Genomic DNA, 19223 nt, shown 5'->3' on the forward strand with positions numbered 1-19223 from the left:
CCGGGATACCGGCACTGTTGGCTCCGCCCCCTCCGGGGATGGCGCTCGGACGGCCCCGCCCACGCCTGCCCTGCCCAGCTTTCTCGCGGACCTCGCCAGGGGGCGCAGCGCACCCGGCCCGCCGCTGGCGGGAGAGTGTCCCCCACACCCCTTCTGCCCCGGGCGCCGGCAATTCCCAGCCCACTACGCCTCTGCTCGGAGCCTGCGGGGCTGCGCCGGCCCGACTCCGGGAGGGGCCGGGGGGTCCCCAATGGCCGCGGCAGGGTCTCGGAGACCAAGTGTGTAAGCCGTGGGGCGCCATGGAGGCGGAGCCGCGGCCGACGACGGGGCCCGGCGACCGGGCGACCCCCGGGCTGGAGGCGACGCCTCCAGCTGCCCCGGCGCCTGCGACCGCCACCTCGGGTCAGATCCCCGGGTCCACGTTCGGACCCGAGCCCAAGAGGAGGCAGTTCGGGACGCTGCTCCAGCCCACGGTCAACAAGTTCTCCCTTCGCGTGTTCGGCAGCCACAAAGCTGTGGAAATCGAGCAGGAGCGGGTCAAGTCCGCGGGGGCCTGGATCATCCACCCCTACAGCGACTTCCGGTACTGGGGGCCCGGCAGGAGGGCGGGGGACCCACATCCCATTTCCACTGCGGAGATGAGGGGATTGGACCCGCCCCACTCTCCACGGTCATTTCATTTCCAGCCCAGGGATCCCCGGGTGGGGCGAGAGAGTCACTTCCACCAGCCTAGCCTGGAATTCTCAGTGACTTCTCAGGTTGGGGCCGCCGGAAGAGAAGCAGACACGAGAGACGTGGATTTCCCGTTTCAGGACCCCAGCACCCCACCTGGACCACATGGACTCCTGGAGTTAGGGATCCTTGCCTCCGCCAGTACTGCTTGCTGGTGATCTGGGAAATTATGTCATATTCCAAGACTCAGGGTCAGCCTGAGAGAAAAACCAGGCTCCGCTATCTTTCCCCCGCCCCCCACTCCCACCCCCAGCACCTGCTTAGTTCGGCAGGGCAGGCTACCAGGGAAAATGGGGATTCTGGGGGGTTGGTGGCGGGGCTGGGGGGGTTGGGGGGGGGCGGTCTGACAGCAGCCGGGTAGCTGTCCCTGGTGCTGAAGGCGGGATGCGGCGGAGCAGGGCTGGGACTCACGGCGTCTGAGGCTGCAACACAAGGGCAAGGCTACCACCAGAGAGAAAGGACGAAGGGTGGGGCGGAGCCATTTCGTAGTCCCCATCTGGCTGTACCTTTACATCAAGGGCGCTAGGGGAGGACAGCTGCCCTGTCCTTGAGGGAAATGAAGGACAGCGGTTGGATGAGGTGAGGATGTATGCAAAACATACCGAACCTAGGGAGTGAAATGAGTTGAAGGGATGAGGTGTGCATCAGGAGTCTGGAAACACAATTGGAGTTTTGGACATCATCTTGAGTGCACATTCATATACACTCCCTAAATGTTCCTTTCTCCCATTGTTCCTGCTACTCCCATCTTCTTTACTACCTCATTCCCACCCACCATGCACCTTTCCTAGTCTCCTAGTTTGCTAGATCTGTGGATCTCCCTCACTTCCCCCATTTCACCCTCAACTGTATCCCCAGAAGCCTTGTCTCCCCCTTATTATTGTGCTTCTCTGTCCTCTCTACTGTATCACCCGTCAGGCTTGTGACTGCCTGTGAGTCGGGCAGTGAGGTTGCTCTATGGCTAGGAAAACCCTCTTTCTCTCTCCTCTCCCACTTCACGGTATAGGATTTCTCTTGTGGCCCAGGAGGGAGAGGAAGAGGATTTGTTGTTGATGGACCGAAGGTTCGCAGGTTCAGTTGGATTCCCATCAAAGGCACATACCTCAGTTGCAGGCTCCCTACCCCCGCATGTGCGGGAGGCAACCAATTGATGTGTCTCTCTGTCTCTCCCTGTCCATTCTCTCTAAAAACTCAATGGAAAAAATATCCTTGGGTGAGGATTAAATAAATAAATAAATACATAATTTTTTGGGGGTGTGAGAGTCATTCATATTGCAGAAAGTGGCTGCAGTTGGATGAGTCCACAGTTGAATAGCATTACAGGGCATAACTATATTCTATTTTTCTACTGATGGACATCCAGGTTGTTTCCAAACTTAAAGCTGATATATATATATATATATATATATATAGTCTTAAGTGTCTTTATGGTATTGCTGGGAATGCAAATATTTGACTTTACTAGGTAATGGCAAATTATTTTCCTAAATGGTGATCCCAATTTACACTCCCATGAGCTGTAAATAGTTATCCCTTTTTCCGTATCCTTGTCCACCCTTGGCCGGGTCAGATTACCTGCTGTTAATCTAGATGGCTGATGAAATATCATTGTGGCCCTACACCCTATCCCACCCCACCCCCCTTAGGTTTTACTGGGACCTGGTCATGCTCCTGCTGATGGTGGGGAACCTCATTGTGCTGCCCGTGGGCATCACCTTCTTCAAGGAGGAGAACTCCCCGCCTTGGATCGTCTTCAATGTCCTCTCTGACACTTTTTTCCTGCTGGATCTGGCGCTCAACTTCCGCACGGGCATCGTGGTAGAGGAAGGCGCCGAGATCCTGCTGGCTCCGCAGGCCATCCGCTCACGCTACCTGCGCACCTGGTTCCTGGTTGACCTCATCTCCTCTATCCCTGTGGATTACATCTTCCTGGTGGTGGAGTTGGAGCCACGACTGGACGCTGAGGTCTACAAAACAGCGCGGGCCCTACGCATCGTGCGCTTCACCAAGATCCTCAGCCTCCTGCGGCTGCTCCGCCTCTCCCGCCTCATCCGCTACATACACCAGTGGGAGGAGGTGGGGCGGGGAGGTGGGCAGGGGGGTCACAGACTTCTCCGAGACAGTGCTGTGGAGGGGGGGACTCCTGGTGACTTTATGGGGTGGGCAGATGTGTGGAGCTTCCGAGGTTGGCTATCTCCAAACTTGGTGAGGGAAAAGCAAGTTTGGGGATTGAGGGTTCAGGGGATGAGGACCCGAGATGAGGATGGTGGTACAGCTGCCGGACAAATACCTGAGGGCTATTTGGACTCTGGGAGGAAGATGTGCGAGGAGAGCTAGTAATGACAGGGTGGGAAGAGGCTGGAGTGTCAGCTTCAGGGCAGCAGAATTTAGTGGTTCTTTCCGAGTGTGGACTGTGCAATCTCATGGCCTGAGGTCAGATACCAGTTTTACTATTGACTATAGATGAGGCTTGGTTTTCTCTCCTATAAAATGAGAATGTTAAATATACTTACGTGTGATAAGGTTATAGGATTAAAGAGTTAACACCTGTAAAGCACTTAGAATGGTGCTGGCACGTAGTACGTTCTTAGCAAATTACCTATTATTATTGGAGAGGGAGAGGGCTGCTGGAATTCATTCTTATACACATGCCCTGGTGGCATTACACTATGAAATGCCCTCTCTCCTCTTTCCCAGGCTACACCGAGGTAGCTTGTGCGGCACACCTCTGCTGTGACACTGTGTGATTCTGGGCACATGATTGGCAGCAGTTTTCCCATCTATAAGATGAGAGTAGTAACACAGCCTACTTTGCATTCGCTAGGTCTGTGTGCTGTAAAGCTCTGTACAAATAATGACCACATTTTTTAAATTCACGGGGCTGGGGCTAGAGAGAGAAGTTCAAAGAGAGAATTTGCAAGGCTGGGGATGGAGGAGACGGTCAGGAAGGGTTCCAGTCCACAGTGGCCCCTCCTCGGAATCCTCAGATCTTTCACATGACCTATGACCTGGCCAGTGCTGTGGTTCGCATCTTCAACCTCATCGGGATGATGCTGCTGCTCTGTCACTGGGACGGCTGTCTGCAGTTCCTGGTCCCCATGCTGCAGGACTTTCCTCCCGACTGCTGGGTCTTCATCAACCACATGGTGGTGAGATCTCCCCACAGCTCTCCTCTCCTGGGCATCTAAGGGCTCTCGTGTCTGAGTAGTGGGTGACCACAGGGGACAAGAGATGATGGAGAGGTGACCAAGAGAGAAGCCAGGAGTGAGGAGGTGGGGGAGTGAGATGAGGCGGGCAGAGACCCAGAGGAAGTGTTTGTGTGTTGGAGGGAGAAGACAGGGAAGGAAACATAGGCAGAAACTGAAGTCCCTAAACTGCAAAAGAGGCCCCTTCTACCTCGGGGCTCCCCAGGACCAAACTTAAGTGCCTCCTAGGAGACAGATATGAAATGAATGGGGTAGGCCAAAGGACTAAAAGAGAGAGGAAAGGGGTCAGGAGGAGAATGAGGCTCGGAGGGCCCTCTGCCCATCTGTGCAATACTTTGTTCTCCAGAACCACTCGTGGGGCCGCCAGTATTCCCACGCCCTGTTCAAGGCCATGAGCCACATGCTGTGCATTGGCTATGGGCAGCAGGCACCAGTAGGCATGCCTGATGTCTGGCTCACCATGCTCAGCATGATTGTGGGCGCCACCTGCTATGCTATGTTCATCGGCCACGCCACCGCCCTCATCCAGTCCCTGGATTCCTCCCGGCGTCAGTACCAGGAGAAGGTCAGCAGGGACAGGAGAAGGAAGGGGTGGGCATGAAGGGGTGCTGGAGGCTGGGTAGCTGAACTGGGGGCCCGTTTTGACACATACTCCTGTGGTTCTCTGTGTCCATGTCCATGTGTCTCACGCCCCTGTGTGTACCTTTTCCTTGTGTGCTCCTATACCCCTGACCTTGGACGCCTCCCCTGCCTGTGTCTGATTCTCTGACTGTGCTTTGTGTCCTCCCTGTATCCACCATTATCCATACGTCCCGCTGTGGCCTTGTGGGTCCCCTTCTACCTCCTTGCTTCACTTCCCTGGATTTGGTCCATGTTTGTGACCTTCCTCCCCACACACCTGCCTCCACTGTTCTGGCCCCACGTCGGTCTCTGTCCTCTTTCCTGTGGCCATTGGCTGGCCCCCCAGTACAAGCAGGTGGAGCAGTACATGTCCTTCCACAAGCTGCCAGCTGACACGCGGCAGCGCATCCATGAGTACTACGAGCACCGCTACCAGGGCAAGATGTTTGATGAGGAGAACATCCTCGGCGAGCTGAGCGAGCCACTTCGGGAGGTAGGCCTGGGCACGGCCCTGGGAGGGGCTCGTCAAGGACCTGGGCTTCGAGCCTGGCATCTGGGGTAAGGGCTGTTGTTTAGCAGAGGGCCCCATGGGGAGCCAGGCCTTTGGGGGGGGTGCTTTCAGGGGCTAAGGTCTTTCTTGAAGCTCATATGGGGGTGAAGTGTACATGGGGAGGGAGGGCAGGGATCTCTGTTTGGGAGGATGGTCCTTTGAGGGCTCATGGGAGAGCTCTGAGGGCAGGAGCTTAGGGATGGCCCCAGGCCCACGGAAGCATCCTCATTCTTGCAGATCATGACCCAGGGGTGGGGCCTCTGGAGACAGATGAGCTGGATGGGGGCACCTTGGGACAGGGGGCACAGAGTGCCTGACAGCCCCCTCCCCTTCCCAGGAGATCATTAACTTCACCTGCAGGGGCCTGGTGGCCCACATGCCGCTGTTCACCCATGCGGACCCCAGCTTCGTCACAGCGGTGCTCACCAAGCTGCGCTTCGAGGTCTTCCAGCCGGGGGACCTCGTGGTGCGTGAGGGCTCCGTGGGCAGGAAGATGTACTTCATCCAGCACGGGCTGCTCAGTGTGCTGGCACGTGGCGCCCAGGACACCCGCCTCACTGATGGATCCTACTTTGGGGGTCAGCAGGCCTCAGGGAGGGTGGGGGGAGTAGAGCAGAGAATGGAGGGCACCTGCTCCCCTGGATCCAAATCCCTGCTGGCCATGCTGCAGAATCACGGCGTCCAGCCCCTCCCCAGCCGGCCTACTTAGAGTCAAAATCTCTGGGCCTGGAACTCTGTATTTTTAAGAAGCTTTTGGAGAGATTCTGATGCAATGCCAGGTCGAACATTTCGAGGCCTTTTAGAACCCATAAGTGGTGAGATCCGAGGATCCTCTGAGATGAGGGACAGCGAGGAAAAAGCAGTGCTGTCCGCGGGGCTTCTCTGGTGGCTCCCTGCCGGTGTGCCCCGGGGGCCCAGCCTGTGGCAATGCAGGTAGTCCTGCCAGCTGGTGCCCACAGTGACTTAAAGCTCATATAACCTCTCAGTCTGCAAACCACCCGCCAGCATTTCTAGCGTGTTGCCCTTTGCCCTTTGGCACTGTTCCTCTCCGCCTGGGCTCTCCTGGGTGTTCATATAAAGCAGTGGAGGGGGTAAGAATTTAAGGGGAGTGGAATAACTACAGGTGGGGGCCAGCAAGACCTGCCTGAGTGTCAGCTTTAGTTTGGAGAGAGTGAGGACGATAATTGTGTAGGTGTGAAGAGTGACAGTGCTTGAGCATGTAGGGACCCGGGGGTGGGTGAGCAAGCATTAGTTTCTCCCAACTGGGAGGAGCCTGAGGCAGCGGGGTCAGCTGCTGCAGGCCCGTGAGAATGAGCTCTGGGGACTGGTTCTGAAGGCCTCCTCCCAAATTCGCAGAGATCTGTCTGCTGACCCGGGGCCGGCGCACAGCCAGCGTGCGGGCCGACACCTACTGCCGCCTCTACTCCCTCAGCGTGGACCATTTCAATGCTGTGCTCGAGGAGTTCCCCATGATGCGCCGGGCCTTTGAGACCGTGGCCATGGACCGGCTGTGCCGCATTGGTGAGGCCTGTCCACCGAGTCTTCTCTCGGTCCAGCCTGGGCCCTTACCCATCTGCATAGTAAGAAGTCCCCTTGTCCCAGGGCCCAGCCTTTAGTGCTCCAGTGTCACACCCCAAACTCCTGCCCTCCCCCCCCCCCCCCAATCCCAGAAAATGCCCCCATAGGCCTTTCAACACCGTGGCTCACTGTCCTGGTCACTCAGCCTCTCCTGCCCTTGGAGATACTGCCCTAAGTTCCCATCCCGGGGCCTCCTTCCTGAGTCCCTGACCCTCACCGTCTCTGATTCATACTCTCACCGCTTGACCCTTCTCTCCACTCTGACATTCAGCCTTTATCTTGGATTCCCGCCCTCCCCTCACTCCTCTCTCTGGGACAACCTCTAGGTAAGAATTCCGTACTGCGGCGGAAGCGCTCCGAGCCAAGTCCGGGCAGCAGTGGGGGCATCATGGAGCAGCACTTGGTGCAACATGACAGGGACATGGCGCGGGGTGTTCAAGGCCTGGCCCCGGGCACAGGAGCTCAGCTCAGCGGAAAACCAGTGCTGTGGGAGCCATTGGTGCATGCGCCTCTGCAGGCCGCCGCCGTGACCTCCACTGTGGCCATTGCCCTGACTCACCAGCGGCAACCCCTGCTCCTCTCCCCCGACTCTCCAGCCACCCTCCTCGCTCGCTCATCGGGCTCCCCAGCCTCCCCGCTGGTGCCTGTGCGAGCTGGCCCTCTGCTGGCCCGGGGGCCATGGGCATCCACCTCCCGCCTGCCTGCCCCACCTGCCCGAACCCTCCAAACCAGCCTATCCCAGGCTGGGCGCTCCCAGGTGTCCCTGCTGGGCCCTCCCCCAGGAGGAGGTGGACGGCGACTAGGACCTTGGGGCCGCCCGCTCTCAGCATCCCAACCCTCCCTGCCTCAGCGGGCAGCAGGTGATGGCTCTCCTGGGCGGAAGGGCTCAGGAAGTGAACGCCTGGCCCCCTCAGGGCTCCTGGCCAAGCCTCCAGGGATAGTCCAGCTCCCCAGGCCCCCAGCGCCTGAGCCAGCCACCCCTAGGGGCCCCCAGCTCTCTGCCAACATGTGAAACCCCTAGGTAAGCTCTCAGGAGCAGTAGTGAGTACCTGAAGGCAGACACCTCTTGGGGAAGGCCAAGAGGACCTGAAACACTGCCCTATGGGAATATCTCCCCTTACTGCCAAAAAGATAGTTTCTGTCCTCAGCTCAGGCACCCTGCAGCCTCATAATCCATTCGCCCATTCAGCAAACGTACTGAGCGCCGACCATGTTCACGGCACTGTGTCTCCACTGCCAAGTAGAAGTGACTCCAAGCCCTCGGCGAAGGTATCCCCACCCCCCCACCCCGCCATGGTCCTGCCAGGTGCAGGCCAGGCCCATGATCCCACCTTATTAAGCACAAGTACTTGCCATGGCCATCACTGCCAAGTAACCAGATGTCTGTCTCTCTGTCCGTGACCCTGCAGGGCCTGCCTGGAGGGGTTATCTTCCTGTCCTCCTAGCATAGCTGGCCTCATGCTGCCAACAAACGTTTAGGGTCACCAGTGTGGCCATCCACCTTCACTGCCATGTGCAGGACCCCCTCCCCCCCCATCTATACCCCTGGGTGGGAGCCACCCCCTCCCTGTGTCCCTGCCCCACTGGTGTCCCCCTTGAAGCTAAGGGAAGTTCGGCACCTCCTTATTTAGTGTACCAGCCTAGATCCCCAGGTGAGGGGGAAGTGGCTGAATCCTTAGGTGGCACTTTTTCTTTCCTTCTTCCCTTATTTATTCAATTATTTAATAATTATATTTATTCATTTGCTAATTTTATTTATTATCAATTCCTTTTATTCACCCATTTCTTTGTCCATCCCTCCCCCTCCTCCTGGGAGGAAACAGGAAGGGACAACCCCCACCCCCCCAGGTCCTGTGGTCCTTGTCCAGCTCCCTCGGCAGCAATACCGAACACCCTCCCTATCTAGGTAGGGGCACAAGGGCCATCTGAAGTGGAGGGAGGGGGCTGTTCTTTTTAGTTTTAGGTTTTTTGTTTTTGTTTTTTATCCCTACTGAGTTTGCTGTTGGGACAAGAGTAAGGGGAGGACCCGAGGGATCTGAGCCTGGGGAAGGGCAGCCTAGCCAGCACCTCTGCCTTCTCAGGGACAAGAGAAATCCCTTACCCCACCCGTGTCTCCATCCTACTCTACAGCATCGAAGAATGTGGGACCAGGGCCCCAATTGTCTCTCCTGCGTAGGGAGTTCTGGGCTTCTGGGTATGTGGGAGTTTTATAATTGCTTCAAAACAGCTGGGTTTAAAAAAGAAAATAGAGACACTCGCTTTGGCTCCTAGTTTGTGTGTGGAAACAAAGTGGGCATGAAGGAATTTCTGGGTGCAGAAGGGAACTCACCCAGCAAGGCGTGAGATGGCCCTGAGAGCAGCCAGGGAGTGGTCTGCAATCCCAGAGAGGTGCTGAAGACGGTGGTGGATGTGCTCCCCAGCATCCATCTATCCAGGCTTCCCCCAAGAGTGGGGCTTTGATATTACTGTTAGTTACAATGAAGGAAGAGGTGGCACTCTCCTCAGGAGATAATCAGATGACCATAAAGGCCACATATGAGAATATCAGTCTGCATGGATATGAAATATTTCTAAAATGGACGTGATTGCTCTGTTCCCCTCTCCTCTACCTCCAGGTGTGAGAAGCCTGGGGAAATACAATTAACCGGTTAAGCTGGGATTAAAGTCTCCGAGCATCTTAGGGTCCAGCTCAGAGCACTGGGTGCAGGCATTGTGTGATTGGTGCTACCGGATGGCCAGTGATTAATTGGACAGATTTTTAGGGCCTTCGTGAAATGGGGAGGAGGGAAGGGCATCCTGGAATGGGGCAGATGGCAGATGTGGCCTTAGGTAGGGAGGACGGGAGTAGAGAAGACAGACGAAGAGTGTGGGGGGCATGGAGTGGGGGAAACTGGGAGGAGGGATAGGGTCCAGAGCTGGCTGGGTCAGAAGGGGAGGGGCATCTCAGGATACGTTTAGCACTCGCATGATGTTGGTATAGCCAGACCCAGGTCGCCAGCCTGTCACCACAATCACCAGGTCCCCAACATGGAGGAAGCCACGGAGCTTTCCTGGGGGAAGGGAAGATGACAATCAGCCACTGAGGGACCCAGGTCAGCCCTGTCATGAGAACCAGACACCACCTTCTCCCTCAAGGCCAGCCGGTAGGAATGAGAGGCCTGAGGCTAAACTACAATGCGCGCCTCAGGTAGCACCACAGAGATGAGACCACTGCGGTGTATCAGAATTGCAGGTGTGTCTGTGGGTGGTATGGGGTGTGTTGCTAAGCAGCAAGTCTATCCACCCGTGTTGCTATGCCAATGGGAAGAGGTGGGGAGTGATCATAGCCAGTTTAAAATTAGATTTCCAGTTGCGGGGGACTGGGTCCCCTTTCTCCTGTCACATCCTGCTTCTTATATCACACCAGGCTCTACCACCTGATGCAGGCAACAGCGGGGTTGACTTGTTGGGTAAGGCCCTGATCTCTCTCCTTCTGCCTCCTCCCCCAGCATGTCCATGGAGGCCAAAACATCTCTGAGTCTTAGTGAACCCCGCAGAGTAAATATAGGCCCTTTGGGTGGGTGTGGGAAGTGGGGTTGGGGGGGGCTCACGATACAAATCCAGGGGTGGGTGGGGAGGAAGTCTAGATGACTCACCGCTTTCAATGCCAAATTGAACCCGGCGATCCACATCCTCTGCCCAGACGGCCTCTGGTGGTTCATGGTACAGCAAGGGGAAGACTCCTCGGCATAGGTGGGCCTGGCGGGCAGCCTGGGCAGAGCGGGTGACAGCAATGACCGCTGCCCGAGGTCGGTACCGAGACAGAAGCTGGGCTGAGCTGAAGGAGGCAGAGAGGGTAGGTCAGCCCAGAACAGTGAGAGTGCTAAGTCAGAAACTAGAGTTTGGGTTCTGTTCCAGGTGTCACCAACAAGCTGGGTGACTCAAGCTGGGTAAGTCCTATTTCTCTGGGTCTTGGTTTTTCCCATCTGTAAAGTGTATCAGAATGCCTGCCCTTCTTACCACACAAAGAAGATATGAAATAATAAAGGCTACCTCAAATGAAATAGTTCAGGAAAAACCTCTTTGAGAAACAAAACCCTTCTGAGAAGATACCTTTATAATATACTAGTAGTACTTAACTTACAAATGTCTCTAAAGAAACAGAGGCTTATATGGTAGAGCCTGGGTGACTTACCCAAGGTGGCATGTCAGAGCAAAGACTTGAACTCAGACCTGGGCCCAGCAGTGTAAGACTGTGGGCTAAACGCGAAACACTTGTTCCCAGCAAGTGTGGCTCAGCGGTTGAGCATCAACCCATGAACCAGGAGGTCACGGTTTGATTCTAGGTCAGGGCATATGCCCGGATTGTAGGCTCGATCCCCAGTAGGGGGCATGCAGGAGGCAACCAATCAATGATTCTCTCTCATCATTGATGTTCCTATCTCTTCCTTTCCCTCCCTCTCTGAATCAATAAAAATATATTTTAAAAATTATTTAAATGCAAAGGACTCGCTTCTGAGCCCGAGGAGCCCGAAGGGTCTGGAAACCAGTGCTCCAGTGATGCCACCACCCCTCAGTCCCCTGGGGGAGCTCACTGGCACCTATCCTGGTGAGCTCCAAGATCCTCTCCTGGCCGCCAGATCTCACAGCTACCCCTCCTCTTGCCCCAGCATGATACTCCTCACCTCTGATGACAAGACAAAACCCACGCCTGTGGCCCCTGGCCCAAAGGCTTGTGTTGGTATTGCCGTGTCCCCCTCACCGGCCGGTTTTGGTCAGCACGATGATGGCAGCAGCACAGCACTTGAAGGAAGCCTCCACAGCACCAACGGCAGTGACTTCAGTGGGGTCACGGGTCAGTGGTGCGGCCCGGCGCAGCTCCTCGAACAGCTGCCGGTGGTACACTGCCGCTTCTGCCTCCCTGGCAATCTGCAGGCACCAGGAGGTCAGGCTGGACAGGGGCACTGGGCCTGGCAGGCATTTGGCTGTCCGGCCCACCCCCTGGCATCACCAGCTCCTACCGCGTGCTGCATCTTCACGGCCTCCACCGGAAAGCTGCCCTTGGCCGTCTCCCCCGACAGCATGATGCAGTCTGCGCCGTCCAGCACGGCATTGGCCACGTCGCTCGTCTCTGCCCGAGTTGGCCGGGGCTTACTAATCATGCTCTCCAGCATCTGGGGGACATCTGGATGTCAGAGCTGTAGGAGTCACACTCTGATCAGGGAAGCTACTTCTCTGACATCCACATTCTCAGCGTGCCCTGAAGGCCAGGGTCACCGTCACAGACAGTGGCATCCTGGCAGTTCAGTTTCCTTATCTGAGAAGGGAGGTCACGGTATCTCTTCCTGACTTCATTGTCTGAGGATCAAACACTGGACAGCAAACCGCACTATAGACCTAAGGTGCAGGCACTCACCCTCAGGCGTCCCCAAACCCAGCGTGCCCAGCCCTCTCCCGGCCCACCCCAGACCTGTGTGGCACAGACAACTGGTTTGCCCGCCAAGTTGCAACGTCCAATCATCATCTTCTGAGCCAGGAAAACCTTCTCAGCTGGGATCTCGATGCCCAGGTCACCCCGCGCCACCATGATGCCATCGCTCACTTCCAGGATTTCATCGAACCTGGGCGGTTGGGGGAGTCAGGGCTGGGGAAGAGCCAGGAGATGCCAGGGAGAGGAGGTGGGAGAGGAGGAGCTACGGGCTGGTGAAGGGCCAGTTAGGGGCAAAGGCCAAGCCTCACTTCTTCACGCCTTCGTGGTTCTCGATTTTGCTAATGATCTTGATGGCCTGTCCTTCAGGCCCCAGAGCAGCGCGCACCGCAGCCACATCGCTGGCTTTCCGCACAAAGGAGGCAAAGACGATGTCTACGCCATGCTCCACCCCGAAGCGCAGGTCCCGGAAGTCTTGCTCGGACAGCCCGGGCAGGTCCACCTGGGTGCCCGGCAGGTTCACGCCCTTGCGGCTGCCCAGGACGCCCCCGTTCTCCACCTCGGTCTCCAGCCCCGCCGGGCCTGTGGGCAGGGAAAGGGCCAGCCTCGGTCAGGGCGAGGCCGGGGCAGCGTCACGGACTAGGGAACAGGGGGCTGGCCCCCCAGGAGATTAGGATCCACGTCCTGTTCTGTCTGTCTGTCCGCCCTCGGCCTGGGCTCCGCACAGAGCAGGCCTCGGGTGGAGAAACGACTGCCCGCCAGTCCAGCCCCAAGCGGGGAGCCGGGAGTCTGGGTGCGGGGGCTCCTGGGACAGGGGGTCAGGACGCCGGCCTGGGGAGGTGGTGGGCGTGCGGGGCGGGGGCGGGGGCGGGAGCCGGAGGGGAGGTGCGCCCAGCTCCGCGCGGCCCGGGCGGGAGGCGCGTCCGCACCGATGTTCTTGACCGTCAGGGAGATGAGCCCGTCGTCGATGTAGATGCGGCCCCCCACCGGCAGGACCCTGACGATGTTGGGGTAGTCCACCCACACGGTGTGCGCGTCCCCCCGCGTCCGGAACGCCGGGTCCACGGTCACCAGCACCTGCGAGCCCTTCACCAGCTCCACCTCCGCCTCGGGGCCCTGGGGGCGGAGCCAGCGTCTGAGTGCGGCCCCGCCCCGCGCCCGCCCCGGCTCTGCCCGTGCGCCCCTCCGCCCGGCCCCGCCCGCCCGCCTCTCACCCCCTGCAGGATCCCGGTGCGGATCTCTGGGCCTTTGGTGTCCAGAGCGATGGCCACCGGTCGGTAGCTGAGCGGGGAGGCTGCAAAGCTCTCCACCGCCTCCCGGACGTTGGCGATGGACTCAGCGTGGTACTGGGGACAGAACCGAACCGAGTGGGGATTTCAGGGGAAGGTGGCCGCGACCCGGAGGCATCCTCTAGCCCCGCCGCCTCCCTCCTCATTTACCCCATCCCGGACCTCGTGGGAGCCGTGGGAGAAGTTGAGTCGCGCAATGTTCATGCCGGCCTTGATCATCTCCTTGAGGCGCTCTACGGAGCGCGATGCCGGCCCTGGAACCAGAGACCCCGCTCAGGCCACTTTCTCCCCAAACCCGAGAGACGAGTCAGCCCCAGGCCGCCACCCTCAGAGATGCCGCGTCTTGTTACCGGACCTTTAGTCCCTGACCAACCCTGCTCATAAGTCAGAAACCCTTTCCCTCTCCAGCCAACAACACGGGGAGGCATCCCTGCGGGGGCGTGCAGGGGAGGGTCCCAGGTCTGAGGCAACCGTGTCTGCAGTGATGTAAGTGCTGCAGTGTGGGTGTCACCCCAGCGGATGAGGGGGACAGTCCGCAAGGGATGGGTGCCAGGTGAGGGCATTTGGGGCTGTAGAGCTGATAGGCCTCATTTTGATTGAGGAGAGTTGAATTCTATCCCATTTCTGCTCTCTGACAGGGCAGCTAGCTGTGTAACTGAGAGCCAGTTGGCCAAGCTCTCTGGCCCTACCTACTTGTGCATTAGGTCTCCTGATCACCTGTTCAAAGACTTAGCCATCCTACAATCCTCTCTGTCATCAGTGTTTTCCTTTTAATTGTCTCATTCTCATCAGCATGTAAACCTGCTGTTATTTCTTTCATCATAAAAATTTATCTCCCCCCCACTCATGTAGCTCAGTGGTTGAGTGTGAACCAGGAGGTCAGGGTTCAATTGCAGGTTAGGCCACATGGGTGGGGGGCTGGCCCCCAATAGGGGGCGTGCAGGAGGCAGCGGATCAGTGGTTCTTTTCATTCTCTCTCATAATTGTGGGGCATGCAGGAGGTTGGAGCCGGAAACCCACGCATGTGCCCTGACTGGGAATTGAACCGTGACCTCCTGATTCATAAGTTGATGCTCATCCACTGAGCCATGTCGCTGGGCTTCTCTCATTATTGATGTTTCTATCTCTCCCTCTCATTTCCTCCCTGAAATCAATAAAAATATACTTTAAAAATATATATTCCCAGTTCTCCCTCCAGCTACAGTCTTATTTATTTTCTATATATTTTTATTGAATCAGAGAGGAAAGGAAAGGGAGGGAGAGATAGAAACATCAATGATGACAGAATCATTGATTGGCTGCTGCCTGCACACCCCACACTGGGGATGGGGCCTGCAACCCAGGCATGTGCCCTGACTGGGAATCAAACCATGACCTCCTGGTTCAAAGGTTGACGCTCAACCGCTGGGCTACGTGGGCCAGGCTACAGTCCTGTTTCTTTGCTCTCCTCTGCAGCAGAACTCGTTGTAAGAGTTATCTGTACTTGCTGCCTCCAGTTCCCACCCCCTATACTTTGTACCCACACCAGTCAGTTGTTCGCCTCCATCTCTCCACTGCATCTGTTCTTGTGAAGGTCACCAAGAAGCTCCGTGTTTTTGCTAAATCTAATAGTCAGTTCTCATCCTAGCTGGCCCATCGGCAGCATTGGCTACATTCCTTGATGTACCTTCTTCACTAGGCCTCTGGGACACCACGCTCTCTTGATTCACTCCCACCTCACTGGCTCTCCTCAGCCTCACTTGCTGCTGCTTCCCCTTAACATTAGATGTCCCATTCTCTTCTTTGCCATTTCACCTTCACTCCCTTGGTGGTCTCAACTAGTTTTGCGGCTTTAAATACCATCTATATGCTGACAATTTATATCTCCAATTCAGACCTCTCTCCTGAACCCAGAGTTGCGTGTATCTGATTGCCTACTCTGGATCACACTTGAATGTCTAATATGCATCTCAAACTCAACTTTCCCCCGACCGAACACCTGATCTCCTCCCCCACACCTCTCCACCAGTCTTTCAGTTGATAATGGATGCATCCTTCTAGTTCCCACACCCAAACAGTTGGAGATATCTTTGACTACTTTTTCATCCTCATCACACCCCACATCCAATCCATTGAGAAATCCTTCAAAATGCATTCAGAATCTGATCACTTTGTTGTTGTTTTTTAATTTAAATCTTTTTCTCTCTTCTCTCTCTCTTTCTTTCTCTCTCTCTCTCTCTCTCTCTCTCTCTCTCTCTCTCTCTGTTAATCCTCACCTGAGGATATTTTTCCATGGACCCTTTTAGAGAGAGTGTGAAGGCAGGGAGGTGGGGAAAACAGAGAGAAACACCCTCAGGAGAGACACATGGATTGGTCTCCTGGAGGAAGGCGCCCTTGACTGGGAATCGAACCCTGGCCCCTTGGGTCCCTGGGCTGACTCTCTAACCACTGAGAAATCTGGCCAGGGCTTATTTTTCAATCACAGTTTACATTCAGTAGACTCTGATCACTTCTCACCACCTCCATTATCACCACCTGGTTTGAGCCAGAAATGCTGCAGGAGCAGCCCCCACCCGCCTCCCATCTACTTCCAGTCCAGCAGCCAGGGTGGTTCTATTAAAACATAAGTGAGAGCATATCATTTTCCCGCTCAAAATTAGGCAGTAGCTTCCCATTTTACTTGAAGGAAACAACTCAAATTCTAAAAATTCTATTAAGCTCTACATGATCTTCCCTCCACAAAAAATCCCTTTATTTCGATACTCTTCCCCCTTAATAGTTTCTACCCATCCCAGCCTCCTTGACTTGGGATTTGTGCTGACCATTCCCTCTGCCTGGAACTCTTCTTCCTATTCACCTACATTCTCTCATCTCCTTCAAGTGTTTGCTCAGTGTCTAATTTTCAGAGTAATGTCTCCTCAGACTCTCTCTTCAGGACTGCAGCCTTCTCCCGCCCTGGCATCCCTGGCGCCCCTCACCATGCTCTCCTGTTCTTTTTTCCATAGTATTGATAACTTTCTAACATCCTAAGTAATTGGTTGTATTTATCACTTACTGTCTCACCCAGCTAGATTGTCAGCCCCCCAAGGGTAGTGATCTTTGTTTATTTCACTGGTCAACTCCCAAGGCCCCAAACCTTATCTACCAAGGGCTCAACAAGTATTTGCTGAATGAAGGACTCTGTCAAACATGGAGAAGTCTCAAAGGAGACAAAAGATGGAGAAGCACCTTAAGAAACACCCAAGAAGCCCTGTGACACCGCGGGGGCTGGAGGGTGCTTACCAATGGTGGCAATGATGCTGGTACTGCGAGCAGCCACGGGCTCCGAGTCGATGTCCAGCAGGCAGAGGTGTTCCAGGAAGGTGTCTGCCATCGCAGCGGACAGCTGCTGCCTCTGGAAGAAGGCGGTGCCCAGCTCCTGGGTCAGCTGGGCCACACTGGCCCGCCGTAGGTACCCTGCTGGCCCTGCGGAGAAGGAGGCTGCCTGGGCACCTGCCTCTCCTCCCCTTCAGCGCAGCACACCCTCCACTCCTTCCCTCGGCTCTCAGTCCCTCTTGTGAGCTGGGCAATACACACGCATTATCTTACACAGTCACAAGGGTCCTACCAAGCAGGTGGGATTACTTGCTCTACAATGATCCCCATTTTACTGATAAGGAAACAGAGGCCGAGAAAGATTAAATAAATTGCCCAGTATCATATAGCTTCTAAGGAACAGAGTTGGGATTCACATCCAGGTCTGACGAACTCCAGGCCCAAGTCCAGCTCTCTGACACTCACAACTCAGGACTTCTTGGACTTCTTACCCTTCAGCCGCTGACTTCCTTCAGTGCCTCCCTGCCCCCCCCTGCCTGCCCCCCGCTATCTAATCCACAGTAACCCCTCATTATCCAGGCCCAGTATCACCCAGTTCCCTTTTCTAAGGTCCCTGCTGTCTTCCTTCCAACTGCTGGCTTCTCCATCCCCTCCTCTGAGTTTCCTCAGCCCCTCCCGCTAATCCAGGTCTTGAGGTCCCTGTAGCTTGACTCAGGCCAGCGGTACCCTCCATGCCGCTGCACGCCTGCCAGTCTCTGGTGGTCGGCTCCACACCGTCAGGCTGTCAGAGGCACAAGGCCCGGCTGGGCTGGGGATCACTTCTGGCTACTGGTTAAAGTGTCACCAATGCCTCCCCTGTCACTGGAGGCCCCGTGCACCAGGGGTCAGAGTCCAAGAACCCCGTGGCTCCCATGCTGCAGGCTCCGCTCTGCCTTCCTTCTGGGAGCTGGAGAAGAGGCCCAGACCAGGGTCCATAGCGTAATGCAGGGGACACCCTGATAGACACTGACCCTCCCCAAACCCCTACTAGAGAGCAGCAGATGTGCATCTTTTGTGCCCTCCACCCCTATTCCTGATTTCTACCCTCATCTTCCCCCTCTTTTCACAGGCTTCTGTTGATCCTCTTACCTCCTGGAGCCCCAATCAGGATGGACTTGGCGAAGTCCCTTTGGGACTTAGAGATACATGACCAAAACTGCCGGGGTCCCGTGTTCTCGTTCTCTTGTACTGACATGCTTCCAAAGTGTGGGCTGGGGCTGCGGGACTGTGCAGAGCGAGGGGGAGAGGATAACAAAACTGCTGGTCTTATCGAAGGGAGCCAGAGAGAAGAAAAGGGACACACCCAGTAGGCTGCCCCTGTCCCCACACAGAGCCCCTCCCCCAGACCTACTGGCTCTCTTCCCTTGTCTTCTGGCATTCCCCCTCTCTCATCCATATTTCCTGATATTTCCTGATAAATTGCAATCCATTCACTTGCCATCAACATGAATAGAGATTTTTTTTTTTTTTTGCCAGCGATATGGCCCCTGGGAAACAGGGGGTTTAGAGTAAGGGCTGGAGCCTGAGGAAAGGGGATGGGAAGCATGTGGTAGTGTGGTGGGACTCTCTGGAAGGGCTCTGATAGCATGCTGACCCTGGCTACCATGTGCTCATTGACCACTCTCCAATGTTTACTGAGCACCTACTCTGTGCCAGGGACTGAGGATGCAGTGGTGAGCAAAACAGACAGGGCCTTTGTCTTTCTATGGAATCTACAATATGATGGGAAGACAGACTATAAACAAACATCAAACAAATAAAGCTATAACCACACACTGTGTAAGTGCTATATGGAATCGATCAGCGTGCTGGGACAAAGACAGTGGGAGCAGGGAGGGGAATGAGCTTGGGATCTGAGGCTTTGCCTACAGAAAACAGAACACATAAAGATGGACACAAGTTGTAGCTAAGGGACCATGATAGCCTTCAGGGACTGGGACTCAGGTCTTGTGCTTGGAGGTCGGGAGGGACAAGGGATGTTTAAGGTTGGCCTGGCAATTTTGTACTGATTCTAGGACAGTTGGGAGGACAAGAATCCCTGAGATTCAAGTCCTAAGTTGCCAACAGGAAATAGGGGTTGGTGCCCCAAAGCATCCCTTATCCTATCCAGCCGAGGGACAGAAGCTTTGACTGAAATCGAGTCAAACAGGAGAAGCAGTCTGGCTGACCCTGGGTCCACAAGTGACCACGTGAGATAATCTGCACTTTGTCACAGGGTCAGGCAGCCCTGCACAGGAGGCGTGTGGGTGAGAAAACAGGGAGAAAGACAACAGGCTCCAAACAGAACCAGTGAATTCAGCTTTTCGGATAAGATCTCCACCCCCCCCCCCCATATGTACATCCTGACACGTACACATGTGACTGCCCACATGACATCAAACACACATCGACATAGACACAAGCATGGAACAAGCCCCCACCACATGCCCTGCACCATAGCAGACTCTGAGGATATGAGGTCACCAAGGCCAGGCCCCTGCCCAGACGGGAGAGACAGGAATGCCAGC

General features: G+C 55.8%; 2 protein-coding genes across 2 annotated transcripts; one reads left to right on the top strand and one right to left on the bottom strand.

The window, feature by feature from the left end:
• The first annotated feature begins 222 nt into the window (after positions 1–222).
• On the top strand, positions 223–7699 carry HCN3 (hyperpolarization activated cyclic nucleotide gated potassium channel 3). Its single transcript, XM_054711393.1, has 8 exons — positions 223–583; positions 2379–2808; positions 3720–3881; positions 4285–4503; positions 4906–5052; positions 5447–5687; positions 6466–6639; positions 7014–7699. Exons 1-8 carry the CDS (start codon positions 300–302, stop codon positions 7697–7699), a joined length of 2343 nt encoding a protein of 780 aa, XP_054567368.1. The 5' UTR covers positions 223–299.
• Positions 7700–9630: 1931 nt separating this feature from the next.
• PKLR (pyruvate kinase L/R) lies at positions 9631–17941 on the bottom strand. The gene is made up of 11 exons (XM_008155693.3): positions 17806–17941; positions 16645–16827; positions 13546–13637; positions 13309–13440; positions 13024–13210; positions 12406–12676; positions 12137–12287; positions 11688–11840; positions 11429–11595; positions 10323–10504; positions 9631–9737 (listed from the first exon to the last, which is right to left on the bottom strand). The coding sequence occupies exons 1-11, from the start codon at positions 17909–17911 to the stop codon at positions 9631–9633; spliced, it is 1731 nt and encodes a 576-aa protein (XP_008153915.1). The 5' UTR covers positions 17912–17941.
• Between the last annotated feature and the right edge of the window lie 1282 nt (positions 17942–19223).

Source organism: Eptesicus fuscus, chromosome 22 (genome assembly GCF_027574615.1).
Source record: "Eptesicus fuscus isolate TK198812 chromosome 22, DD_ASM_mEF_20220401, whole genome shotgun sequence".
NCBI classification, from domain to species: domain Eukaryota; kingdom Metazoa; phylum Chordata; class Mammalia; order Chiroptera; family Vespertilionidae; genus Eptesicus; species Eptesicus fuscus.

Bases quoted from the DNA above. Each gene is read 5' to 3' on its own strand.
- HCN3 (XM_054711393.1), top strand. From the start codon at position 300: ATGGAGGCGGAGCCGCGGCCGACGACGGGGCCCGGCGACCGGGCGACC. The intron at 584-2,378 runs GTACTGGGGGCC...CACCCCCCTTAG, and splicing joins CACCCCTACAGCGACTTCCG to GTTTTACTGGGACCTGGTCA. The intron at 3,882-4,284 runs GTGAGATCTCCC...TTTGTTCTCCAG, and splicing joins TCTTCATCAACCACATGGTG to AACCACTCGTGGGGCCGCCA.
- PKLR (XM_008155693.3), bottom strand. From the start codon at position 17,911: ATGTCAGTACAAGAGAACGAGAACACGGGACCCCGGCAGTTTTGGTCA. The intron at 13,638-16,644 runs GTAAGCACCCTC...CTCTGGTTCCAG, and splicing joins CAGCATCATTGCCACCATTG to GGCCGGCATCGCGCTCCGTA. The intron at 11,841-12,136 runs GTCTGGGGTGGG...GATGTCCCCCAG, and splicing joins CAGTTGTCTGTGCCACACAG to ATGCTGGAGAGCATGATTAG.